Source organism: Lissotriton helveticus, chromosome 12, assembly GCF_964261635.1.
Source record: "Lissotriton helveticus chromosome 12, aLisHel1.1, whole genome shotgun sequence".
NCBI classification, from domain to species: Eukaryota; Metazoa; Chordata; class Amphibia; order Caudata; family Salamandridae; genus Lissotriton; species Lissotriton helveticus.
In genome coordinates this window covers 150508447-150536201 of record NC_136073.1, presented here as the reverse complement: position 1 = coordinate 150536201, position 27755 = coordinate 150508447, and the positions used below count along the sequence as shown (strand labels likewise).

The 27755-nt window shown below is 42.0% G+C and overlaps 1 protein-coding gene across 1 annotated transcript in view; it reads right to left on the bottom strand.

The window, feature by feature from the left end:
- Nucleotides 1-27755, bottom strand: part of LOC144798609 (hydroperoxide isomerase ALOXE3-like) — a 413185-nt gene that overhangs the window by 293979 nt on the left and 91451 nt on the right. Inside the window, exons 4-5 of the mRNA XM_078669567.1 lie at nucleotides 22950-23072; nucleotides 3540-3643 (exon numbers count right to left, since the gene is read on the bottom strand). Of these exons, the coding sequence (XP_078525693.1) occupies nucleotides 3540-3643; nucleotides 22950-23072 (227 nt within the window). The remainder of the gene's footprint in view (nucleotides 1-3539; nucleotides 3644-22949; nucleotides 23073-27755) is intronic.

Below are 27755 nucleotides of genomic sequence, written 5' to 3'. Positions count from 1 at the left end.
AAACCACTTCCACAAAGTATTGAATTACTGAATCACTGACAGAATATCGGAACCACAAATATTGTGTGGACAGAATATCATGTCAAATCTATTGAGGACTAAAATATAGAGAAGAATATGGCAAATAGGTAAGAATAGAATAACTATTGTTCACTTCACATCCATGTACTTTAAAGCTATATATTGTCAAGGTACATATATGTGGAATTTTATATAGTAAAACTTTGTTTACCTATAGAACCTTACCTTCACAATTTGTTTGTACTCGATATTCTTGAGACAATATTTTGTCTCACTGTATTTTTGGTTTTAATATTCTAACTAAACACCTATTTTCCAACATGTATTCTGTTGCAGCCTCCTTTCTCATTATCACCTATTGATCCCTAACAGATGTGGACTTTCTATGAAGTTCTAAATGTTAACCGCATGCGCGCTAGCGGTTTTCCCGCTGCGCGCTGCGATTTTAAAAATCTGGCGTTACGTGACAAGGTCAGCTCATCATCCGCGTAGCGCAGGTTATGCCCATGACGAGCTGACCTTGTCATGAGTGTAGAAGGGGTTAATAAAGTCAATGATTAATGTGTATCATATTAATTTTAGTGAGGGAACATTCTTTCGCGGAAAGTTCCTTATTTTGTGGTATAATGTACCAGAAAAGTTCCATTATTTAGCAGAGTCTAAGGGGCCCATTAGGATCTCGGGCGGATCGCCACTGCCTGCACGCGGTGGCGATCTGCCCAAGATCCGACCCCGCCCGCCACCCATTTCCCCCCTGCCATATTCCTATGGCGGGGGGACCGCGGCAGACGGAAAGACCGTCCGCCGCTTTTCCGCCTGGTAAACAAGTTGACCGGGCGGGAAAGAGTTTAATATGGTGGCGGTGTCTGTCAGACACCGCCAGCCATATTATCATGGGGGCGGAAACATGCCTTTCCGTGGCGGCAATGCCGCCACGGAAAGGGAAGTGGTAAATGCTTGCGGGGGCCACTTGCAGGCCCCCAGGGACTCTGGGGGGTTGGGGTGCACATGGGGGGTAGCATAGTTCTATGCACAACATGGCAGGCACCGCGTGGTGCATGCCATGTTGTGCATGGAAGTGCACGACATGCCTTTCTGGCATTGTGGTGGGCGGTGCTGAGTGCACCGCCCGCCACAATGACAGGAATGTAGGATGCGCCCGCCACTGTGGCCGCCGCATCCTAATGGCCCCATGGGACCCCCGCCCTTATGGCGGGCAGTCCCATTTCCCGATGGGATGGCGGGCGGACTTTCCTAATGACCCCCTAAGAGAGGTTCCACTGTGCCAGATCAAAGGATCACCAATTCTTAGCCCAGTGCCCTGACACTTTTCCTCAATATGGCCATCACTATTGCTTTCAACATTCTTCAAAATCATCAAGGAGAAATTTAACTAGCTTTGAAAACTCTAAATATGTAGAGCCATCCAAAGAAATATCTGCCAGGAGTATATCCACCACATATGCCCAATTTGCTACTAAGATTATGGTTACAATTCAAACATCCATCATATGTACTATAAATTTCCATTCATCATTTTTTAGAGCAATGTTATCTAAAGACATCTTTTATTTGCAGTGATGTTGGTATTTAATCTGTTTGACATAAAAAGGCAGTCCTACTCAACTTTAAAATATCCATAGTTTTCCATGGAATAAATACTATGGTCAACAATTTTCCAGAGGTGTGCATACATTTTGCTAAATAAAATGCTGCCCCCACCGCTACAAATCTTTGAAATATGTACATTTGGAGCAGGTAAATGAATCGTTATGAAAGCTCAATTGAAAAGTCACTCAAAGTATTCTCTGCATGTGAATATGAATGGGTGGATTCATAGAGAGGACATGGACAATTCTTTTGATACTGAACACAGTTGAAGGAATGTAAACATCTAAACAATAATTGTGTGGCTCCTCTTTAAGTGGCACTTGGACCCCATAGTGTAAATGATATGCCATTGCTTTTCAAACTGCACCTTCATCATATATATTTTGCTACAACAACTGAGAAAAATGATAGCTTCTAAGATTGCAAAATAATTTCCAAATAATGCTTCACCTTCCTCTTGAATGCCAAGAGGTTTGTACTCTGTGGGCTATGGTGCAGAAAAGGAAGTTGCATTTCACCTCAATATTGTTTTAGTTATATATATTCAACAATCATTATTTGCTAAATGAAATAATGTAACACGTATTTGTAGATTTGGGTAGAGACCTCTTTAGCTCTCTCCAGGATTTAAAAGAAAAAAGCATAAGCATGTCACTATAATGTAGTGAGAGGGTTGTTTTCAGCTCCCTTGATGCATTGGTAGCTTTTCATTCACATTCTGGATCCAGTCACAGAATATATAGAATGGGGCAGTTCAGTCCACTAGGCATTAGTTTTGCTGTCAATGTCATTCCAATTTTGGATCAACCCACAGAAAAGCTATTCGGTGTTTGAGGTGCATACTATGCAGTGTGAATTACAGCATTTTGTTGCTTGACCAAGTCTGCACTGGGGATGGTTAATATCAAGAAGCAAAGGACTCCTTTTCCGCCGTCATAATATACAGGACACCAGTCTTCCACTTTGAGCTTGTGAGTGATACAAGTGGTGTGGCTAGAAAAGGCACCATAGCGCACGCAGGTTGTGTAATTGAAGCAAATAAGAAAGCCTTCAATTTGAGACGCATACTGTTTAATGGACATAAAGCCAAACTAACATATTTGTACCAAAAACCTCTCAGGAACAGAGCATATACCAGTCATGCTGTACGGGTAGATATACCTACTGAATAATTTCATGACAGAGGAGGAGAGATGTCAGATTGTAAAAGTCCAGACAATTAAAGATATTGAAGTCCAGAGAATCAGAGATTTGCCAGACAGAGATGCAACTGCCAGTCATGTGCTTCTTCAACTTGGTGCAAGTGCACACAAAAAGTTCAGACCTGTACCTACACTTGCCACAGTGATTGCTTTTTCTGAGGCCGAGGGACGCCAAGGGATACTGTAGCCTTTCTATTTAGCCTGACCAAGATACCTCCATACACCTGCATGTTTGTTTTTAAGTCCACTGGGCTGCAAGTCTATGGGTTAAATTCTTAACATGCAAATAGTTGCTCGGGGGCATAAATCACAGTGTTTGATCAAATTACACAGTGATGGCTTCAAGTGCTAATCTGTCTCATCCTGCTGTCTGCAAGAACAAACATTCAATTATCCTGTGGGCAGTAAAAGGAGGCAACGGACAATGGCTAATTGTGAATGATACAATCCTGCCAGCTAACCAGAAAAAATGCATACATAATCTTGCTTATATTGAAAAAGGGCAATCAATGGATGTTAGAAAATGGATAATCAATAACTCATCAATAAGTAGTAATGAGTGCTGGAATGGCAGTCAACACTCAGCAATCATTCTTGGATTGTGCACTGTGTGTGCACACCTACATACACACACACACAAATTGCTCCTATTCCCCTAGACCACAACACCCCTGCTCCAAACTGTGGTCAATGGGAACTTCCTACCTGAAGTAGCAGTTTTATTGGTCCAAAAAGCCTTTATGATGTCTTCAGATGGTTTGCATGATTCCTTGCATTCGGAAAAGCCTTTTACTTTGATTTCCTCCAATCTAGGTGCATGAGAGAAAGGAGGAATTACTGAGAATTATTGCATCATAGGCATCGGAATAAATGCAATGCCAAATAGACAGCATATTTTATTTTTGTGCCCTATGGTTTTACAGCAGATCAATAGTCCCAATTCAAGCACCCTTGCTACTTAGAGTTTGTGTGGATGGTGACAAAGCAGTAAAAAAGTGAAGAGAAGCTCTGAAGTGACACCATGTTAAAGTAGAAGAGGAGTGACGATATATGAAATGTATCTTTTCGATAGGGAGGAAATAGTGAGATGTAAACATCTTGCAGTGAAAGACTATTTCTAAGTCATGACAACAAATTATGTAGGATCAGGGAGTGGGTTGGGAATTGACTCAGAAGTAACATAAGAAGACATGTTTTCTTTGGAACAATTTGTGATTGGATTGAAGCAGGGGATAAAGCATCAATCCAATTTAATAACTCATGATCCATTAGCAATGGTGATGGTATTAAGAAACAAAGGCAATTTTTGCAGAGCAAGTAGGACGTTATTAAAAGTCAAAATGGATACAGGGTGCAGATAGAGACTTCTAGCAAAGACGCGTTGTGGAGTAGCATCCACCTGATGTGCAAGCATCTCTGCTGTAGGTATTTGAAGCATTTTCAGACATTCCTTTTCCACTACAACAATGGTTCCCAATGATGCTAGCCATGATGAAAGCGGCCATTTTAAGACTATGGAGAACAATTACTTGCCCAGCAGAAGAGGGAAGAATGCAAGAAATGTATAAAACTGCCTCCTGTGATAGAATAATATCCAACCTCAATGACAAACTTGACCAATTCCAGGAAATATGGTGAAATTACATTTGAGACTTAATAACTGAGGTACCCCAGAGGTTGGATCATCTGCCAATGGGAAGAGGGGTTTAGACCTGGATGGATATGCCAGAGATGGAGTTGCAGAGATGGGGTCCTGCAGGTATCTACAATGCTCCAAGGTTTGCCTGGAGAACAGAACAAGAGTAGATGGGACTATTTTAGACAGATGTTCGCCTGGGAACATAAGTTTGCTCTGTACTTTAGAAGGGGCTGGGAGGGTGGCTACAGAGAATTGCATTTTAGTACTGTTTGTGTCTATTTTCCTATCAGAGAATTGCATTTTAGTACTGTTTGTGTCTATTTTCCTATCCTCCTTGGTTTCAGAAACAGGAGTAGGGTTTACACTTACTAGTTGTACTCGAATATGGTTCTCTGAGATGGGAGATGAGGGAATATGTTAGAGTCCTGTTTGAATGCCGACAGCATGATGTATGTTTTAATGTGTAAATGGTTCACTCTTTTTTCCAGATTTTGATCACACGTGATTTAACTGAACTACAGGAACAAACTATTACACAAAATGCATATGGGCATAGGGTCTGGCCCTGGTGAGGTTAAATGTGTTCAACAAAATATCATCCCATTTATATTATAGTTCGTAAGGCAGGAACCATGCTTTCTGAACACTGGACATCCCATGGCAAGAGAGGCATGGGGGCAGCTGACCAGGGGGAGGTGTACTCTCCGGGAATGTTGGGTGGGTGGTACAGTCCAGGGGCCTGGAGGAGCCTTAGTAGACAGGGCCCTATGCATCTGGGACCCCTGTACTAAGAAACAAAGAAGGAACGAGAACCAAAAGAAGGAATGATATATAATCTATCAAGGGAAATACGTGATAATTCATCTACTAATGATCATGTGGGATTCTCAGTTGCATTGATGTCTTTTGTTGTTTCTTTATTATACTATGTTACTGGTATAAGTATGTGTGGTATTGGAATGAATGAGGTGGATTCAGTTATATAGAGATTGATAGCACTGTGGAGCTTTTATGTGGGGTTCAAAATCAAATTATTAGTGTTAATAATGAGTTTTTAGCACTGAATCAAACAAATGTTTTGCTTTATGTCTGAAAATATAAAAAAAGTCAAAAAATGTTTTTTTCAATTCTAAAGTATGAAAATGAACATAAATGAAAAACTAAAGAATAATATGTCCATGTGAATATTTTCTATCACGGTTGCATCTCTGTGAAATGTTTAGATTAATTCTACTTTGAATGATTAACAGGTCAGATTAGAGGTTTTGCATATGTATTTGTTGTTTATTTCTGCCCCTCTAGACCTACAAAGCAAATTTGGGAGTACCCTTATTATAAACTTTTGTGGCGATGAACAGGACCAGAAAGCATTGAGGTATGGAGAGTCCTCCGGTATTTAAGTTCAGGTGAGGACACTTATGCAGCATGGGAAGGACGGTTTGGCGTGGCTGCCTCTGACTGGCATGAGAAGCGGGCCCAATATGCTTGGTAGGATGAATAATTCCTAGTCAACCTGTCATGTGGAGACAATGGTGATGGAATCTCACGAGGAGACAGCATGGAGTTAATGCTAAACTATGAGGAAGATGAGCTGAAAGAGTGCGAGTTGGTGGAGACTAGTCTAGAGAGGTCAGGAGCGGAGAAGGAGTGGTTTGGGGTGACATGATTTAGCTAGTTTGTTACAGGACAGTGGGGTAATGACAGTCACGGACACTTTTGGTATGAAGGCAGAGGCAAGATTGGAAAGGCAGCAGGCTTTGATGCCAGAGTTGATCTAACGCGCTGGTAAGTGGTTTGAGAAGAATGAATGAAAAATTTGTAATGGAAATGAAGTGGGTAGATGCAAGGCACTGAGTGGGAGGAGGGGGCAGGGATAAATGATTGAGAAAGGGGATTTATGTGACAGATAAATATGTAGAATCAGATGGCCTGACTAAGAATGTGGGGCTGGGGAAGGTTGTCAGTGGAAAAAAGTTGTCAGGAGTGGGAGGAACATTGGTGACTGGGTAGGCTGGAGTTGTGATAGAGAAGGCCCAAGAGGGACAGGACATAGAAGAAGGAAGCAAAAAAGAAAGTGGAGAGCTAAGAATGAAGAAAGTGCCCTTCTTGGGTATTACAAAGCACTTGGAAACAAATCTATTGACATCCACAAAAAAGACAATTTGGATTGGGGAATACATGGAGGTCTTAAAGATGTTACAGAGGGAAATAGGGGCAAATGATGGGTTTAAAGAGGAAGAATGCGATGGGCAAATAGCAAAAGGTACCAGTCAGAATGTAAAATAGGACTGCAGATTTTTTAATATATGCCAGCGTGTATCGTGAAAGAATTCCAGGAAGGTATGTGCTGTTGTTTAAGTACATGGATGTGATTAGGAAGGTACGCATTGCCTTTAGCGACTATGCATGTGTGAGGTACAATGAAAAGTTCAGGGCTTATTTCGCAGTGGATGAAGAGGGAAAATAGGGAGAACTGGACAATGATTTGTAGCTCATACCATGGGACCAGCGAGGTCAGCAGCAAACAATATTTACAGCTAGCAGCTTCTCATTGTCTATCGGCCCTTTGAGGGGTGGCCCACCCAATGAGGGGTTGGGTCCATGGGTAGAGGTCATGCAGGCCAGATGTGGGCGTGCGGGACATACAATTGGGGATCTTGCAGATGGAAATATTGTACATTTTGACATGATTGTCCCATGTGTGCTGTCTGACACTCACTCATACTTTGATGAAGGGTTACAGGGGGAACATTGTGGTTTGGCAACAACCATACCCAATTGTTGGACGTAGGGCACTGGGACCTGCAGAAAAAGGGCTCTTACACCTATTAAGATACAGAGACTTAACCATTGGCTACTGTGGGATGAGAACAAGGAAAACAGGGAGTTGTTAAGAGAGGGATGTGACACAGAGTTTATACTGGGATGTACATATGAAGAGGTGGAAAAAGAGTTTGAAATCTGTGAAAAAAGCCCTGTTGGTGGTGACGAACAAGCTTCAGGATGAAATTAGGTAGGGCAGAATCTCAGGTCCTTTTGATGAATGGCCATTGGAGAACTTATTTATGTCCCCAATTGGGGCAGTTATGAAGAAGGAACTGGGCAGTTCCTTCTGATACAGCACCTATCGTGGCCGGAATGCCACTCAGTAAATGAATACATACTGACGAATAGGCATCAGTATCCAATTCATTGGTTGGTGTGGGAATTGACTTGGTAAAGGCAGTACTAAAGGGGGAACAAATGGCAAGCGACATTAAGCTGGCATTTTGTCCCCTAAACAGCTTTTGTTTCTATGACAGGGCGTAAGCGTTTCACCCCCTTTACTTTCAATGTAAAAAAGAGAGCAATGTACAATGCAAAATATGAGATTTAAAAAAAACTGTCAAATATCATGTATCCACATATACAAATGTGCTTGTCCAGGTGGGTCTATACCACTGTCTGCCGGACTGCCACTCACATCACGGCACTTTCCCTAAAGTTGCAAGTTTCTTCCCCAGGCGTGCCCAGAGTCTGGAACATATTTACTGGGCTGACAATCACTCTGCTCTAAGAACTGTGAGGTCATCAGCTTGGCAAAGACCTAGCATCAAGGGCCAGTTCCACCCCCTGATAACAGGGAGGTAAAGTTAGCCATGGGCCTTAGAGACATAGACACTGAAGTTCTAACCTAACGTGTATTTGAAAAGTGGACATTCGCCCAGAAGGGTATCATGGCACTGAATACCAGATGTTTATAGTAACGCTACTCAATGGCACTCATTTTATTAACCTCAGAAGGATGAAAGGCTGAGTGACCCTGCCGTGATTCGAAACTGTGACCATGAGGTCGAACACAGGCCTGCAGTTACCCACTAAGCCACCAGACCCAGCATGTGCTAAGCCTTTATGTCAATCAGAGAGTGGGGAATATTGTCACCCCCTTTCCCAACTCACCACAGGGTGTAATGAGGTGGTAAAGGCTGTGGTAAAGGCTGCAGGTGGGACTTTAAGACACTGCACAGACTCAACTTGAGGTGTCTGCAACTACTGCTTCCCACCACCTGAGTTAATCCAGAACACTATTATGGGGTAAGCTGTTAGCACAAACCAATTGAAGAAACACATTTTTTTTGTCTAGAGACATCAAAGAAAAATTACTGTTTTCCACAAAGCCGCAGTTTTGTTTAGAAGCTGCAAAGTGGCAGAGAAATAATATACCAAGTATAAGCCATGCCCTACCCCAGGCAGCATGCTCGCAGGTAAACTGCATCCTTCGGATGTACCCTTTCCAGGCCCAGTTAGATTTAATTCTAACTCTTGCGTTTTCTTGATTTTCTGCTGGAGGGAATTAGTCACCCACCCAGGGGAGGGAGGCTCTGTGTACATCTTGAAGAGACAGATCCCTGAGTGTGCTGTAGTCTACCACATCTGAGGCCGGGGTGAGCCCGCCTCATCAAGTAGCATTATGGGTCTTTGGGGCCAACTACCTTGAGAGGGCCTCCCTTCTGGGGAATGCAACATCAAGATACTGTGATTCCAGGGCTGCAAACTGACTGCTCCTATGGCCTGCAGCTGTTGTCTGACTGTTTGGATAATGCTATACCTCAGTGACAGCAAGTTAATTGCTCCCTGCTGACATCTGTGTGTACCCTGATACTAGTCACTAAGACTTGAAAGCAGGCAGGACCGTCCATGAATGACACAAGAATTGTCAGCATGTAAATAAGATTTGCACAGTAAATCGAGCAAGCATATCTTGCATGTCCATATTAGTCATTTTGCATGCTTACATGAGCCAGGACTGCCCCTTGGTTTATGCTGACTATGTAACCCTAAGCATATATAAGGCCCCAGTTTTCTGTACTCCTTAGACTGCCTCATTCATTTGCTAAAGCTTCTGTGTGACGTAGTCTCCCTCATCTGAGCTTTAATAAATATGTATTTTATATTTCAGCTTCTGTGCCAATTTCTTCTTTGTTCGTTTAAAAGGACCAAGTATCTGTGAGACCCCTGAGCAATTTTCTATGTTCATCAAATGGCGCTCCAACGTGGACCTCATCAGAGAAGTGGCTATCTAAGGAATGATCTTGTCAGGAGACTGAAATCTACCGAGGAGGACAGGACAGGACTCTACTAAGGAGGTACTCTGTGCACGGAGATTCTGGTGATATTTCTGATCTTCCTGATTTTGATCCTCCACATGATGTCACCCCTGACTGAGAAGCTTTTTGGCGTGAGTATTCTAAAAAGACCGTTAGGTCAGTCACAACTTGGCAGTTAGAATTTGGACAACCATTTGTTTGGTTAGAGTCGTTCTGTGGCACTTGCTGTTGGTTTTGATGCCTTTGATTGGTAAGGTAGTTTAGTAACACTTACTGTGGCCTAGATTTGTGTTGGCCAACTTTTGATTAGTATGTATGTAATATGTAAATTGCAATTTATGTAGGCAGGTAATGAGGAAATGTTTCTCAGTTTGAAGTTGTTTGAACAGCGCAACGTACGAAGAGTACCTTAAGCACTACTTTGATTATAATGTTTGCATATTCTGCAATATTTTTGGCATGCCTGTTTCAAGCACACATCGAAGAATGTGTTGCTTTTTGGAGGTACCATAGTGAGATGTGAATTAAATTAGCCGGCTCCCTTGAGGGAATAGCTAGATAGGTTTAGGTACAAAAACATATTTCTTCCTTGGTGATTCTGTATCCCCATGGAATTAAAATATGGATATAATACAAACAAGGATCCTTTTTCTGCGCAATTTTATGAATGGAGAAATGCAGAATAATTTTTTGGTCTTCTGCCAGACAAAGCTAGTGAATTGAGTGTATTTTGGCTTCTTGGAAATAAAACAGTTTGTTGGGAGTTTTTTTTTTTGCAGTCTTTTTGAATACTATTGAGAAGCTCTTCTTTTAAATATGACTTACAACTAATATTTACAAATGGTTTGATTTAAGTACAGTCTGTGGGTTGTCCTTTATTTCTGTCTTAGGTGTTGATCTGTGGGTTAAATGTGTGTTTAAATGTCCATGTGGTTTGTGGTTTTCACATTAGTGATACTTCTGTAAGTAAATAGCGATAGTGCTCTTTGTGTAAGGATTGCTAGCCTTAAGTGTGCTGTATTGTGTGTCCTGAGTGTATGACCTCTTCTCTATATGTCTGGAATGAGCTCAATGTGTGTGTTTGTGTTTTTTTCTTGCTGTCATCAGTCTGTTATGCAAAATGTCATTTAATTAATATTAAATAAAAATTAAATAAAAATCCAGAAATGAACCATATGATATGCTAAATAATTATATGTTACTATTTAATTTATAGAGTAAGCAATTATGCACATGTACAAAATGACAATGCTTAAAAGATAAATTTAGAATTCACATTGAATAGGAATAAACTAGGCTAAAAAACAAAACGAAAGTGTGTGTTTTGCAATAAATTAACAATTATAAAAATATTACAGCATTTTCCTTAGATACATTGTATTGGATATTAACAGGCAAACACATCATCTGAGTACATTTTTGCTGAACTAAACACATATTATAGAACATGCATTGAAATGCCTCAGTTTTAAATAGACTGTCCCCATGCTTTCATTTCAACACTGAGAAAAGCTTTCCACCAGCTGTGTTTTTACTGCAGCTGAGCAAACAGCTGTCGTTTCTGTAGGCCACGGAGAGACAGGGATGTTGATTCAGCTAGGATTTTGCAGTGCAAGCCTGTTGTAAAATCCTGCATTTCAGACTGCTGTTTTAAAAAGTTAAAAAAATCAGGTTCATTATTTTAGATACCAGGAAAACAATTAAAGTAGGGATTTCCTTTTCTAAAGCTTTTTTTATAAGCATATTCTTGGTTCTGATGTTTAAATAATACTATGACTGTCCTTTTAAAAAAAAGTGGCGCAAAATGTTCCATGTTTCAAGTTAGGCTTCTGTGCTTAGGATTGTGAATGAATGCGTCTAAATATGATAGGCAAGAAATGAAGCTTGCTTTTCCTATGTGGAATTATCAAAATGATTAGTTTTATAAAAAATAAAAAAAATATGAATTAGGAAAAATTATTTAAAAAAATAAGTGCTTTTAAATTCTTTTTTTAATATTTATAAAGCGTAATACTCATACTGTGACCTCCTAGCATTAAAATGTAATTTAAGATGTGTTGTACCGCATAATGAGGATATTTGCATATGGATTTCACTCTGCGCAGGTGTAAAAAACTCATTTTTATAACGGTATATATGATTATTTGAGATTTCTCACTCCGGGGTTATCTAGAGAACATTCTGAGGATGACTATTATGAAAAAAAATTATAGGATATTCTTTTTCAAGTGACCCAAATATCAAAGTCGAAATTGGGCAAAAATCACTATTTAAACAGCATTTTTTTCCATTCAGAGCAGCTTTTAAAAGTGCCTTAGGCTTTATTAAATGCATACATTTAGGTATAATACAAATAGTTGACTTCTATATTGTTAGACAAGTATATTGCACACTGCTTATATTTGACAATATGTATAAAAAGCCAGCAGAAGTTATTTAACTGACAAACAGGGGAATGGGTCAGCTTTCTGTTTTCAGGGTAACTTTGAATAGGGAAAGCTGCATTGAAAATGTGCACATAGAATAGGACAGCTGAGAAGAGTTAAAGGTCAGTTCTATATTTAGAAGTCTGGCAGGGCTACCAGAGCAAGATCTGCTTTGACATTTTGACATCTGAAACTTTTTGAAAGACAAGATGGCAGCGCAAGGAAAAAGGAGGAGTTGTGCTTAATTTTTTTGTTGGCAAAAGCAAGTTTTATGCACTCATATGAATATACCACAATACAATTGTATATGTGAGCTTGGCCATATATACAGCCCTAATGCTTTTAGATTGGTGCTTACTAGGGCTGAGCCAATGAAATTTAGTTTGAATTCATTCGCCCTCAGGTTTCATTCGTACATTTGCTAAAAGGGTTTGGGTATTCATGTTTTTTAGTTCTTTCAAAAGTGCTATGTACCTCCTATAACTTTGTTTATGCTCAGTTGCTACAAATAAGGGTTGATAGTGTTGACAGAAGTGAAACCTGTTTCAGGTTTCCTACTGTCAAGATGGGGTAGGAGGCTTGCTCCTCTACAAATTAAGGCTAGGTAATATGAATGTTGCGCTCTCCTTTTCTCAATTTTTTTTAGCCTGTCTAAATTGTCTGTGAAATAGCAATGAGACATTTAATTGACTATTCAGTAATACTGTTTTAAACATTGTTAGCATTAATAAAATGAATTAGTATATATGTTATGTTACTGCCCATCCTGTTTGATGACATTATGACAGGATCAGTAGTCTAGATTGTTGTTCCCTTGTGTGCCCTTTAAGGGGAGCTAGATGTGGGTAGTTTTTGTTCTAAAATTCTTAGGTGATAACACCATTATTGTATGTTATTCCATGCTACATAGGTTTGCAAGGGCATTGCTAGTTTTTTATTAGCTAGTCTGTGTAAATAAACTGACAGTCCTTATTAGAGCTGATGTTGCATAGTTCGGTTAATGACAAGTAGAATGCAGGGAAGATGCCCATGTGATCCTTAGCGAAAATGTTTTGAAGGAAATGTTGTTTTATAGATAAGAACCCTGTTAAATTAGCAGTTTTAGATTTTCCGGCTGCCCCTATAACATTAGAGAATGGTCCTAAAGCATACAATGTAGGTGCTTTCATTAAGAAGAATCATTTTAGAAGTGTCTGCAGTCCTGTACAAGTAATGTAAAGTTTTTTTAGCAAAAGTGTAGAACATTTCCTTTTTTGAGGGTTTTCAGATTAGCACACAGGAATACACCAATGTAAGCGTTTAGGGTATGTCAGTGTTGTCTTTCTCTTTTCCTCTGAGTTTAGTAAATGAATACAGACTTCCTTGGCTGCTTGGGATTGGGTGATGTTCCTTTTATACTTGCCAATAGGTCCAGGCTGGTTTTTTTGTACTCTCACATAGATAGATGGAAGTGGTTCTTGGGTGCCTTGCTAATATATGGGGTGTCCTAAGACTAGGAAATATTTTGAGACTATCCTCTCTGTTGATAGACTGTTTCTGTGCCTTGTCTACAGACCTTTTGTTCTGTCCACCAATAGATATTTGCTGCCTTACAACCATTGCCAGATGGGCCTGGACATCAGATTCAGCCTGGGGAGTCAGCACCAGTCCAGTTTGAAGCCAAAGTGAAGGTAACCAGCACAGGCATTGCTGGCAACTAGGACCTCAGTGAATGCAGAAGCCCTGTGATCAAGTGAGTACCCCTGCCACTGTCTTGGGCGAAAGACGGGGTCACAAATCAGAAATGAGGAATTGTGGATCATGCCCAGCTGAGAGTCACATACCGACCAGAATGGCGAGGAGGCTTTGCTTGAGGTGACCCCTTTTGAAACAAGGGTTGCTTCAGAGATCCTAGCATCAGGCCTCTGAATCCTGGTCCTAAAGTGAATGCAAGTTTGCACCTCTGTTTGTTGGTCAAGAGATACCTGGGCACGCTGGATGCAAATGTGTGGCCCCAACGAATGAGCAGTGCGCCAGTAGAGCAATACAGGAGTTAGGGAAGGACTTGAGTTCAGGGTACAGGTGTTGTGTCTCTGGTGCCTGTTAGATTGAAGTGAAGAAAACTGGCGAACTGCCTGAGAGACTAGACAGGATCGCTAAGAGCATTTGCCTGGTGGGTGACTGCCCTATCCTGAAAAAAGAGACTTTTCACTTGAAACTGGGCTGTAATTCTTGAGTTGCGAGTTGTGCAGCTCCACCGTGGAAACAACAAGAGCCTGCCTGTGAGGCTCAAACGGACACAGGGAGAAGACTCCCCTCTGGCTTGGTTGTACAGCGGCTTCAATTTCCCCAAAGACTTCTTCTTTTTTGTCAATAATGTACCCCTTCAGTCGTCCCATTTTTAAGGAGGAGCAGCCCTTTGCAGCTCTTCATTCTAATTCTTATGGCCCTGTGTGGTCCTCCTGGTCCCAGATATGATTGATGTTCTAGCCCTAAAATGTAAAAGTCAGTTGGAAAATGTTTTTATTAGATATGTGCTGTTGGCTATTCTGAAATTAAAAATGAATAGTCACTGAAATGCATAGAGCCCTGAAAATGTTTACTAGATAATTTTAGGATTTGCTTTTGTTTAGGACTAGGAAAAATGTTAATTCTGTTTGTAATAGTGGTCATTACTCTCGCCTGCTAGCTGTATGTTAATGATAACCCGACGCTCCGTTCTCTTTGAATTCCTGCTTATGCTTATATATACCCGCTTATTGAAATGTTTAAAATGGAAAATGCCCACCTAGCAATGAATTAGGAAATTGATAAATTTATGAAAATTAATATGCAAATATTTTCTATGTTCCTACTGAATCATAGGAATGTCTCTAGCTCATGCTAAAAGGACCATCTGTTAATTATTGGACGGATTTGTTAGCATGAGCTGAAAGCCATTTTGTATTTCTGGCAGCCATTTTAGTTAGCCATGTGCTGCCAAGTGCTCGCCATGTGATCTGTCCTCCCTCAGTGTTGACTGCTCTTGTAATCTGCCTAGAAACAAACTATTTTCAGCATCTTCCACCTTCGCACATGCTCACTTGAGCTTGTAGCTGTCCTTGCAACTGTTTGTAGTCTGTAAATGTTAAGATCTGTTTGCCAAAAACAGCCTCTGTTAGCACCTCCCACTTTGTAGAGGAAGCAGATCTTGCATGTCCATATTAGTCATTTTGCATGCTTTCATGAGCCAGGACTGCCCCTTGGTCTTATGCTGACTATGTAACCCTAAGCAAATATAAGGCCCCAGTTTTCTGTACTCCTTAGACTGCCTCATTCATTTGCTAAGGCTTCTGTGTGACGTAGTCTCCCTCATCTGAGGTTTAATAAATATGTATTTTATATTTCAGCTTCTGTGCCAATTTCTTCTTTGTTGGTTTAAAAGGACCAAGTATCAGTGAGACCCCTGAGAAATTTTCTATGTTCATCACATTGACTGCTCCATCTCATGTACATTGTTTGAGTATTTCAGGGCAGTTTTCCAGTGGCTTTTCATGTTTTTGACAGCTAAAAGAGCAGCGATGCATTACTTGGACAACATCTTATTTGTGGGTCCATGGACTGTCAGCAGATATGAGCTGCTGATCCATGTAGTGGAAACATGAGCAGACGAGAACACTGTAGGGTCTGACACAACAATGACATTCCTTGTGATTAAAATAGATAGAATGTGGGTGAAAGTGAAGCTGCCATAGGACAAGCAAAGGGGAATGATATTTTTTCTGGACAACATGTTGGCCAAGAAAAATGTCCAATTGGGGGAGGTGCAGGTCCTGCTAGGATGTTGAATTTTACATGCATGGTGGTCCGAGCAGGGAGGTCTTTCTGCAGGAGACTGGGCCTGGCTTTGGTGGGGGAGGTATGCCGCATCACAAGGTGAGATTGTCAGTGGGTATAAAGGAGGATTTGAAGATGTGATGAGCATTTTTGGAGCAATGTAATATCATTACTTTGGAGAGATTTGAGGACATGAGGGAATGGGAAATGCAGGTATTTCTGGATGCGGCGGGGTGCTGGTTTTGGCCTGTATTGGAGATGACATTAATACACTGAGCAGTGGCCACAGGCATGGAAAAATGTTTGGATGAGTATTGCTTTTCTGGAGTTCTTCCTGTTGGTGGTGGCCCTCTACGTATGGGTTGATCAATTTGACTGTTGTGCATGTGGTGAACAGGCAATTGGCCAAGCATGTGTCGGTGCTTAAGTTATTGAGAGTCTTTGTTTTGGTCAGCAAACAAAACAATATTATCTTTAGAGCAAGGCACATGCCGGGTATGGACAGTAATAATGCACACACTCTGTCTCATTTGCAGTGGCAGTGGCAGAGGTTCCGTGGGCTAGCTACTGGAGCATATGAAGACAAAACACTGATGCCACATGAGCTATGACAGAAGGGCATCAAAGAATGTTGCATTTGGTGTGAAGGTCACTAGTGCAGTCATAAGGCAAGCATATGTACAAGCTTGGACAGAGTTTTTGGTACCTGTGGCTCAGAAGAGAGTAGATAAGGAGTGGTTAGATGCGAAGATGTGGTTCAGTTTATCATGAATTTGGTAGACAAGACACATTCCTGGGTTACAATCTCTGGTAAGTTGGTAGGCATTGCGTACGTGGGGAAATTGCTCTGGGAATATACCCCATCGACCAGTGAGTTGGGTATGAGGTTATTGAAAGGGTGGGTTGAAGAGCTAGGATGGGGGGAGATAACTTTGATCACTAATGTGGTCAGTTTTACAGAAGGTGGTGAGAGAGTTGGCCTCTCTGTGTCACTACGCCTGAGAGGCAGAGTTCTTCGTGTTACTAATGAGCTGGAAATTTTTCAGTACATTTTGGGTAACAGAACGTCTAGGAATAAAGAGCGGTGGAAGAATTGGTTTGGACAGTGTAGAAATAGAACGAGACTGGATTGTGATATGACTGTGTAAGTCCAAAACAGACCAAAGGGCAAAAGGTAAGATGGTTATAGTGGCAAAATATTCTGTGCAAAGAATATACCGGGTGAATTGTACAAGTTCAGAAGGGAGAGAGGAAGGGTGGAAGACAACATTGTTATGCACAAGGATGGGTCAGTGGTTATTTCTTTTAAACTGGTAGCAATATTATGAAACACAGGGGGGTGGCTGGGGTTACCACCGATAGAATTTGGCACACATTTCTTTCACATAGAGGTAGCTACGGAGGCAGGCAAGAGGGGTTGGCCAGCTGAGAGGATAATGGGCTGGGTAGGTGGTCTTCCAGTTGCTCCAAATGATACATGAGGGTGGTAGAGGATGAGGGGAACAGAGTTTGTGTGTCTGATTGAACATATGCTGTTTTTTGCACAATCTTGGAAGGATTGTGGGTCATTCCTTTGTGAAATGGGCAGAATTAAAGCTTACCATAGACAACATAGAACTCAGTAGGGTGTTGCTTCATAGAAAAGGGGGTTTGTTGTGGTGGGAGCTATCGATGGTGTTAAACAATTTGTTGGATGGAAGAAGTTGTCTCAATGTTCTAGTGGTGCAACTGGGGGAGAATGACCTGGGGTGGGTGAAATGTTTGGAATTGCTGAAGGCAATGAAGCAATTTGAAGAAAAGTGGGTGGGAACCATTTGTTGTGATCGCAATTGATGAAGGGGAGAAAATGGCAGGAGTGGAAAGGCCAGCAGCGACTGAGCCATAAGCAAGATAAACAGGGGGCTATGCACATTTTGAAGGGAAGAAGGAATTGGCAGGATAGTGCACCCAGATTTGCATTATGAAGCAGTTCATTTTTTCTACTAGGATGGTGTACCTAAGTTCAGGATGGCATAGACATACTTGATGCAGATGAGTGAGGCCTTGGGAGAGGCTATGGGGTACGACTATGTAAGTCAATCTAGGAGAACTGGCAGAAACAGTGAATATTTAAGTTTCGAAACAGAAGAGGAGGAGTTAAAAGAAGGAGTGATCTTTGGAGAGGGGACAGAAAAACCCATAGAATTTTTTTCTAGATGCTATTTTGCCCAGAGGATGGTGTGATTCAATCGGTTTATTGCTGTTGGGCTAGGGGAAGCAGTTTGAAGGGAGGACCCGGTGGGTATATTCACAGTTATTGAAGGCAGGAAGTTAAAGGTTACGGTTATAAGCAATTCAGAATACAGAATGTAGATAGATACAGGGCAGGTAGCATTGTTGGTGTAGGTGATGTTAAGGGACTTTTAGGAGATGGGGTAGGTTAAATGGTACATGACTCTTGATTTTAATGAGGATGGTAGGTTTTTAAGGCAAACTGCTTAGGGATGTTCTCTGTTGTGATGTGCCCTTGTTTGAATAATGTGGCCTTTGTCAGTACTATGTGCCGTGCTTTCTCCCTCAATAGGAGCTAGGGGGGTAGCCAACCCGGGGAGGTGTGCCCCATGGGATATTGGGCAGGTGGCACACTCCAGAGGATTGTGATGTAATTTTGGGAAGCCCTAGTAGGCAGAAGAGGGTAGTGGGATATAAGGAGGGGGTAGTTGAGCTAACAATTACAATTTTGTGTAGTGTTGTACATGATGCTTGTAGTATAGGTTAGGATGCAAGGATGTTTTTTAACTGCCTACCCAACCCAGATTGTTTTGGGGGGCAGTGTGATATCTGACATGTTTTGTTAAATCTGGTGTGCCATGGTTTGGATGATGTTGCTATAGGCAGGTCAATCAATCATCAATCATGGGAATTATAAGCGCACTACTCACCGGTGAGGGTCTCAAGGAGCTGTGGGGGGGGGAGGGGGTCAGCAGATCCATAATATTTGAAGAGCCAGGTCTTCAGAGACTTCCTGAAAGTGTTCAGATAGGGGACACATCTGATGTTGGTGGGGAGCTATTGCCAGGTCTTGGCTGCGATGTAAGAGAAGGATATTCCCCCTGGTCTGGCTCTGTGGATTAGGGCATTTTTGGTGAGGAGGAGGTTGGTCGAGAGGAAGTTTTGTTTGGGTATGTGGAGGGTGATTCTTTCATTGAAGTCAGGTGTTGTGTAGGCATTTGTAGGCGTAGGTGAGTATTTTGAAGGTTACTCTTTTCCCGACGGGGAGCCAGTGGAGCTTGTGTTGGGGACCCCGAGGAAGAGTCTGGCGGCGGTGTACTGTATTGTCTGGAGTTTGCAGAGTAGAGACTTGTTGATGCCGGCATGGGAGCTTTCCGTAGTCGAGCCTCCTGGTAATGAGTGTGTGGATGACTGTTTTCCTTGCCTCGGATGGATCCATTAGAATGTCTTGTAGAGGATGCGGAGGGTGTTGAAGCAGCTGGAGGTGACTGCGTTGACTGGTTGATTCATGGAGAGGGAGGAGTAGAGTACGATGCTGAGGTACTATGCGTGGTCGGTGGGGGTCTGGGGCTGCCAAGGGCAGTGGGCCACCAGGAGTTGTTCCATGCCGCAGGGGTAGTTCTAAGGACAAGGACTTCCATCTTTTCTGAGTTGAGTTTTGAGCAGCTGTTGCTCATCCAGGCTACGACGTCCTGCCTTCCTTCCTGGAAGGTGGGGCCCTCGGTGAGCAAGAGGATGAGCTGGGTGTTGTTGGCATAGGAGACTATGCTGAAGCCGTGCTGTCGGACGATGGCGGCGAGGGGAGCCATGTAGATGTTGAAAAAGGTAGGGCAGAGTGATGATCCCTGTGGAACTCTGCAGTTGATTTCTGTGGGTTTGGAGAGGAAGGGTAGAGGTGTGATCCTTTGGCTCCTGCAGGTGAGGAACAATCTGATCCATTCGAGGGCGGTGCCTTGTATGCCTGTGTAGTTCAGTCTGGTTGCAAGTGTGCCGTGGGAGACGGTGTCGAAAGCTGCTGATCTGTCAAGTGGATGGTGTTGCCTTGGTTGAGGAGGGTGCAGATGTCGTCGGTGACAGTGAGTAGGGCGGTTTTGGTGCTGTGGTTGATTCAGAATCCGGATTGGGAACGGTTGAGTATTGCGTTGTCTTTGATGAACCTTGTCAGTTCTATGTTGACTGTCTTCTTAGCAACTTTAGCTGCAAAAGGGAGAAGCGAGATGGGCCAATAGTTCTTGAGGTCTGTCTCATCCACCGAGGGCTTCTTGAGCAGGGGCCTGACTTCTGCGCATTTTCAGTCATCGGGGAAGGAGCTGGTCTCGAAGGTGGTGTTGATGGTGCATTGCAACATGGGTGCGATGGTGGAGGCGGCTCTGTGCTATATGTGTGGTAGGCAGTGGTCTGTAGGGGCCCCAGAGTGAATGCTTTTCATGGTTGCAGCGTTCTCCTCTGTCGTGATCGGTGTCCAGGCGGAGATGGTGGTCTTGCTGGCATTGTCGCCTGATGGGCTGACTGTGGGGTCGGGCATGTGATAGTTGAAGTTGTTGTAGAGGTTTTTTATCTTTAGGTGGAAGTTTGATTTGAGTTTGTCGTGGAAGTCCAGGGACGGGGTGATGTCCCTTGCCTTGCTGCAGGGTTTGATGAATTCCTAGATGACACTGAAGACTTCCTTTGGAGTTGCTGGAGTTGGCAAGGATTCTGTTGTAGATTCTGTTGTGGATGCACTGGCGGTGCACTGGCGGTTTGCCCAGGGATTGGCGTGTCTCAATCGTATTTTTGCTGTTGGGGTGGGTAAAGCGGGTTTAAGGAGGAGAAGGGGAGTGGGTTCACAGTTGCTGAAAGCAGGAAGCTAAAGGTTATGATTATGGATAATTCCGAATACAGAATGTAGATACAGGGCAGGTAGGACAGTTGGGGTAAGTAATGGGGAACTTCTAGGGGTAAGGGATAGGATACATGGTAGATGAGACTTGATTTATTAGTGAGGACTGTAGTTTTGTAAAGCAAATTGGCTAGGGATGTTCTTTGATGTGATGTGTGCCTGTATCAATATAGCGACCTTTTCAAATCTTTATCGTGCTAGTTGTCTCTGAGCTGTGCCCTCTCACCTAACAGCCAGATGAAAAGATTTTGAAATTCTTTCTAAAGGAAAACCTTTTTTGATTTAAATCTTTATTTCGGTAACAATTACCATAAAAGACACAGAGTCAAAGAATGAGTTGCAGGTATATCAATATACATCAAAAGATTTCAATAATAAAAGTTGTACAATTTTAAAAGGTAGCAGTAAATGTAAAAACTTGCAAGGATAAAAATAGACATATAATTAAACTACGGGAGGTACATACATCTCAATGTCTTCATAAATGCAAACCACCCCGATTCTAAAATATAGGCAGACTTGCAGATACATATTCTATCTAAGCCAAGTTCTGGTGGAGCTGTATTAAGTGCTCTATGTTACATTAGTTGTTGTAATAAGACAGCATTTTCAATATGGATTCTTGTCAATGATGAATATATCAAGGAGATGGATCAATCATCTGTCTATAAAATACAAGCATTAAAATATTGTAAATATTTGTTGCAAAACGGTAAAAAACTTAAAAGAATACTAAACAATATTGCTTGCTCTTTCAAATTTGCTATCAGCTATGGCAGCAATATTTTAATAGGAATTTTAGACACACAGATGCTGGTCATAGAGTTAGGCCCGAAGGATTCACCACCTTTCTTCTGATTGCCCATGCAATTTCCAGGTATTTTGCAATAGCACACACAAATAGAGGTATTGCGTCAGATTTTAGTATACGCAGAGCCGTTCTGTGATCTCGAGTGCCAAGTTCTCTGCAAACAGGAGAGAGCCATCTACTCCTGTGTTTAGTGTATGCATTGCATTCAAAAAGGAAGTGAGCAATGGATTCTTGTGGAGAGGGAAAACAGGGACAGCCCATTGATAATGCTTTGTTAGACAGACATAGATTTGTGAATAAATTAATGGGCAGGCTGCCGAATCTAAACTGAATATATAATTTTCTATCGGCCGGCACTTTAATATTATCGAGGTAACTTTCAAGGGTGCAGTTGCACTTAATATCGTTAAATTCCTCAGTCAGTCGCACTTGATTGCCAGCTAAAACTGCAGATTATTATCTGACTTTTAGTGAGGGGAGGTGGAGAGCGGATATCGTGTCCCACTAAACCTATGTGTGACAGGAGTCTTTTAACATGTTTTGTCCAACCAATTTTATGCATGGAATCCAGGGCGCAAATCTCTTGGAAGGCGGTAGCATACAGTGATAATTCCGGGGTGTATACCAGCCAATACCAGAACAATAGAGGGCAGAAGTTCACTAAGTCACTTATGGGTTTGATACCCATATCTAGCAATAATGGGCAAGTGGGAGTACTCTATGGGAGAGAAACCAAATGTTTAAGGATCCTGTTCTCCAGGGATACCAAATAGTTGGAATGTGTCATTCCCCAAAGCTTAGCACCATAAAAGACACTGCTCATGGCCTTGCAACTACACAATTTTAATGCTGGGGCAACAGGCTTAGTGTGGGAGAGGCGGTGTTCTTTACACAGGACCCCGGTCACCTGTGAAACTTTGAGTAAGTTCTTGTTAAGATGGTGGTTCCAGGCCATATCATCAGAAAGTTTTACTTCCAGATAGTCGAAGGAACTGACTCTCTCCAGTGGGAAGTCATTTAGAAACAGATTACCCGTAAAAGATTTGTGAGGGTTTAGGAGCATGAGCTTGGTTTTTGCTGTATTAATTTCAAGCCCCCACCGTAGAAGAGCTTTAAGGGGTCTAATAGATTCTGCAAGGCCTTTGGAGTCTTTGAGACGAGAAGCGTGTCGTCTGCGAATAGGAGGGTAGGTATTTTTTGCTTTGCTAGGGTCGGGGATCCGCTGGGATTGCAGATAAGGCCTCTTCTATATGATTGATATACAAAAGAGTTGGAGCCAAAACACATCCTTGTGGTGCCGCTGCACCATGATGGGATTAATGACCTGTTCCTGGCTACCCCAGCTGACCCTTATGATTCATACATTATCTCAATTGCAAGAGGACAATCTCCCTATTGTTTAGGAAGTCCAATTGCTATAGAGAGTAAGGCTTCTTTTGAAAATCCAACATATATTTGCTCTAATCGCGAAGACCTCTAATACTTACGAAACAATGTCATGTACTGCATACTTTGTGAATTTGGTAATTGAGTACTTCAATTTCAAGTCTAGTTCCTTGGCGTCATCCACATCAATACATCTGGGCAAGCCTTTATGGAACACTTTCCACCTGACAGAGTTCAAAAAAGAGAGAAGAGACAAAATAAGAGGTCACTGAATGCCATAGTCTGAAAAATGCTCTAGTAGCCTGAATCTCCAGAGGCACATCAACATGACTGCCACTTATGTTACATCTTGATATTCAATGAATGTTCACAGGTAACGAAGATATTAAAAAAGAAAATATGTGTGGTGCGAGTATGTGTGTTTGTGTGTGTGAATGCACATGGGTTTCTGTTTGTGTTTTCTTTCTTGTCCATCTTAGTGGCTTTCTTATGGAACGTGCTGCCCAATATTCTTGCAATTCTTACTTGTCAAGCTTGTTTTATACCCAGTGTGGTATCTCCTCCCAACTTTACAGTAACCATGCTGTCATAGCTATGCCTAGGCTACGCCTCTTTCTTATTAACTTCTGGACTTAAGGCCCCTCTTTAATTAAGTCGAAGCATACAGGCTTTTCTTATTAAAAGCCTCCCCAGGTTTTTATTTGCCTTTTCCAGACACTATAATGACTGACCAGCACTAACGCTATTGTTGATATATCAAATCACTGTGGTAGGCTAATGTAGGAGGGGTTTTCTTCAATGGAATGAGGTGTTAGATCATTTTTTCTATAGGTGCTTCCACCTGCAGAACAACTTACATCTTCAAGACTCTCGTGAAAGAGGGTCTAATTGTGAAAAAGGTTGAGGTAGCCGTTCTAGTCAATGAAAACAAGAACCACACTCTTCTTGTGTGGAAGTGTGCCTTAAAGGCTGAGGCACTCTGTTAAGTACCACTCTAAGAATGACACCAGAGACTCCCACATGCAGGTATGTGATTTTTTAATCTACGAGTGGCGGACAAGGAAAGCCAACTCACAGGTTACCCCAGAGGCAACTGTCTCTACTACCAACCTGGTTCAAGTGAATGGTGACCTACACTATGACACAACATGGCTCCAAAACAATAAGAATGCAATTGTATATTACAAATGGATTATAACACACTTTGACCCTATTTAATATAAACAAACACATTACAAATAAGATGTTGAGCACAAGGAGAAAACACCAAAAAATGCAGGTAGCAACTTTAACCATTAGGGTACTATACTTGAAGGAAGAAAGGAGAGTAAATCATTAGTGAAAGGAAAAGGAGAGAGAAGTGAAATATAATTTGCTCTAAAATTATACTCATAGCTTACAGTTGAATATTAAACATGAACCTACAGAATTAGCGAACATTTGAAATTTCAATTACACCTGGTCAATACTGTAGCTTTCACCAATCTGGACATTCTCCCGATGTCAACAAAATCCAACATCACAACATTTTTTTTTACCTTTCATATTGCACCCATTGAATTGGTAGTAGCTTTACTCACAAAACCCAGCTTTTTGCCAGACCTAGTCACCTATATTCCAGTCACAAGACGTGCCAAAGTACTTGGAATCATGCCTGGTTTTGTACTTCTGGTACATTTTGCATTGGTTAGCAATGACATCTTCAAGAAGGAGCTTTTCATCACCCATGTAATTCCAAGTAATAACCACGCTGGATTAGGGCAACGTGACTTAAGTGAGAAACATAGTGATTCTAAAGTAATGCAATTCGGAGTGACTCTATGGGCACACCAAATTTCTTGTCAAATCTCCGCAAATGAGACTCCATGGTCAATTTCTTTTTGTTCACAATTTTTAGCTACTCTATTCATTTGTCCAGTCAAATCGTTGGCTTGTGGAGAATAAAGAGCAGTGCTAAAATGGACAAAAATAACCATACTAAGAATTCATGTATCTCTTAGGAAGGAGATGGAACTAGATTGTCATTGACTAAAAACCTTGGAATACATTTCCTGGTAAATTCTTCTTTAAGGAAGTCAACTACAGTTCTTGTGTTCACAGCACCAACATACTTGGTTATGACCATTTGAAAGTACTCTACTGCCACAAGACTTCACATTCCTCCTGGGGCAACAAATAAAAATAACCTACAAAGACTAAGCCCAACTTGGCCAGATGTAAATTACACAGGAGCCAGAAGTGGTGGATGCATTACCTTTTTTTGTGAGTTCAGGTGCAAGACTAACTGTCCTTTTCTATCCCTTCAACTTAGTGGTCCACACCAGGCCACCAGACCCACTGCCACAGCCTGATTTGAGTTAAGCTCCTACTCACATGTCTCTCAAGAGTCAAATAACTGATCACATTTTCTCTCAGTCCCAGAGGAAGCATTGTTTTGATCATCTGAAAACGTTTCCACTTACACGACTTAATTTGTCCCGCACATTCCAAAAGCCTTTGCCTGGACTGGGTAGATCCGTACAATCCGGCCAAACGTTAACCAAATACGCTGAAACTACTTAAAGGACTTTGTCCTCATTATTATGTTGATTCCATTCATTAGTATCCAAAGCATTTTCCTTCAACGAACCAGCTTCAGAAAGTGCATCTAATTTATCTTTACCTGACATGTGCACTCCCCAAATTATATGAAGTCTGGATACAGGAAACATAGCCTTGTTGGTTGTACCTGATACATATTCAGTGTAAAACACGCAATCTGACAAATCCTCAACCCACGTCTTATTTCTAGGAGTTAGATTCAGAATGCCTTTTGATGTACATATTCGGACCAAAGGTTGGTGATGTGTCCTTAAAAGAAATGGAATGGCCTACAAAAAAATCTTGAAATGTTGAATTGCCCACAAGACAGCTAAAGTCTCCTGTTTGATCACAGAATATCCCTCCTCAGCACCCTTGATGGAATGTGGCATGGAAGCAATTACCTTCGTCATACCATCAACATTTTATGAAAGAACAGCCTACATACCATAGTTTTGTGACCAATGTCACATTCTCCCAAAGCTGGTAACACAATAAGTCAATGTTTTATTACTTCAAATCCTGAAACACTGTCACCGGTCCAATCAGGAGTTGCTTTAGGGTAATACAGACTGTGCCACCTCAATGGGTCCACTGCCCCCCCCCCCGCTCCCCCCACAGCAGAAATAAAAAGTCTAGGAATATGGCTAGACCAGAACCTCTCCTTTAAAACCCAGGCAAGAAAGACAGCTGCCTCATGTTGCAGCCTTCTCAGAATTATTCGTAAGGTCCTCCCTCTCTTACCCCCTTTCGCTAAAAGATTAGTCCCCCAGGCCTTCATTTTATCCAGATTAGACTATGGCAATGCCCTCTACCTAGGGGCCCCCAAGGAGGTAATCTCTAAATTACAGGTCATACAGAACTGTGCTGCAAGGCTGCTTACTGACACCACCACTCGCTGCTCAGCAAGACTAGCACTGCGCTCGCTTCACTGGCTCCCTGTGCAGCAGAGGGTACATTTTAAAGCACTCTGCATAGCACACAAGTCCATCAACGGCCATGGGCCACCATTCATCAGGGCGATGATCCGACCTTACAGAGCAAATAGGGCACTCCGCTCGAATGAACTTCATCTAGCAACTATTCCCAGGACTAAGAAGGCCAAAAGGGGTGGCAGGCACTTTTCACTCAACGCCTCCAGACTATGGAACACTCTCCCTCTGCAGCTACGTGGTGAAACCAACTACCTGAAATTCCATAAACAACGGAAAACCTGGCTGTTCATCTAGAGCCCTTCCCACCCACCCATATCTACACAGCGCTAGGATACTTCCGGGTAGCCATGCGCTATACAAATGCAGATAACAATAACAATAACCTCACCAAGCACCAAGCTCGGGGTCATCAAAAGCACTCGAAGTTGAGTAGTTATGTTCCATGTAATGTATGCTTGTGCATAAACCTCACTTTTCACTTTTGCTCAGAAGATGTGTGGGAGCGTTCACTCTGCTCGACACCAGGGGGGCTGGTCGATTTTGAAAGTGGTGGGGCAAGCTTTTTCAACCCATGTATAAAATGATCGAGCAAAGCGAGCAAGCTCAAACAGAGAAAGGAGATTCAGGGGTGGAACGGCACTGGGTACGCTCCTAGATTTTTTCTATCACAGGTTACATTACATAAGGTCATGGTTATTTTGCAGGCAATGACAGTTTGCCCAAAATCTCAAGTTGTTGAGCTGATGCCGAGACTCAGACTTTGATTTGTCCAGTTCTAACCTCACCAGCTCTGGTTGTAATGCCACATCCCCCCCACTAGATCTGATCTCAGTGCCTTGGATACCTAACTATCTCATAACTGCTCTCGTAAAATGCAGCTTCCTTAATGTGAAGGAAGCCGGTACATGGCATGTAGTTTACTAATAGAATTGTCATCATGGCAGGGCAGGAATGTTTCTCAGCACACTTTAAAAACTCTCACCTTTAATAAAGACTCAGTCCCAGATGTAATGCAGTACACATCTGCAAAATCAAGAAATATACTGTTTTTAATTTTCAAGTTGCCATATCTGGAATCACTACCAGCAATTGTGTGATCCTAGACAAAAAGTGTATTTCCTCTTTGTTATTGCATAGGTGACCAAACACAAGTAGATGATGGATGGAGCACAGAAACATTTCAGACACTCACCCCCAGTCACAGATATGGGTTGAATCCATCATTGTTCTTTAGTTCACTTCGCCACCTGAGTTCAGACCCAGCTATATGCAAATCAGTCTTGACCCTGTGCCTCATGGGAACAGTCCAGCCTGAACTGCCAAGTCAGGTCTTCCCTGAACTGGAAACAAGCACCCTGGGACCGGTTTCGGGGTAACAACCCCCATCAGCCA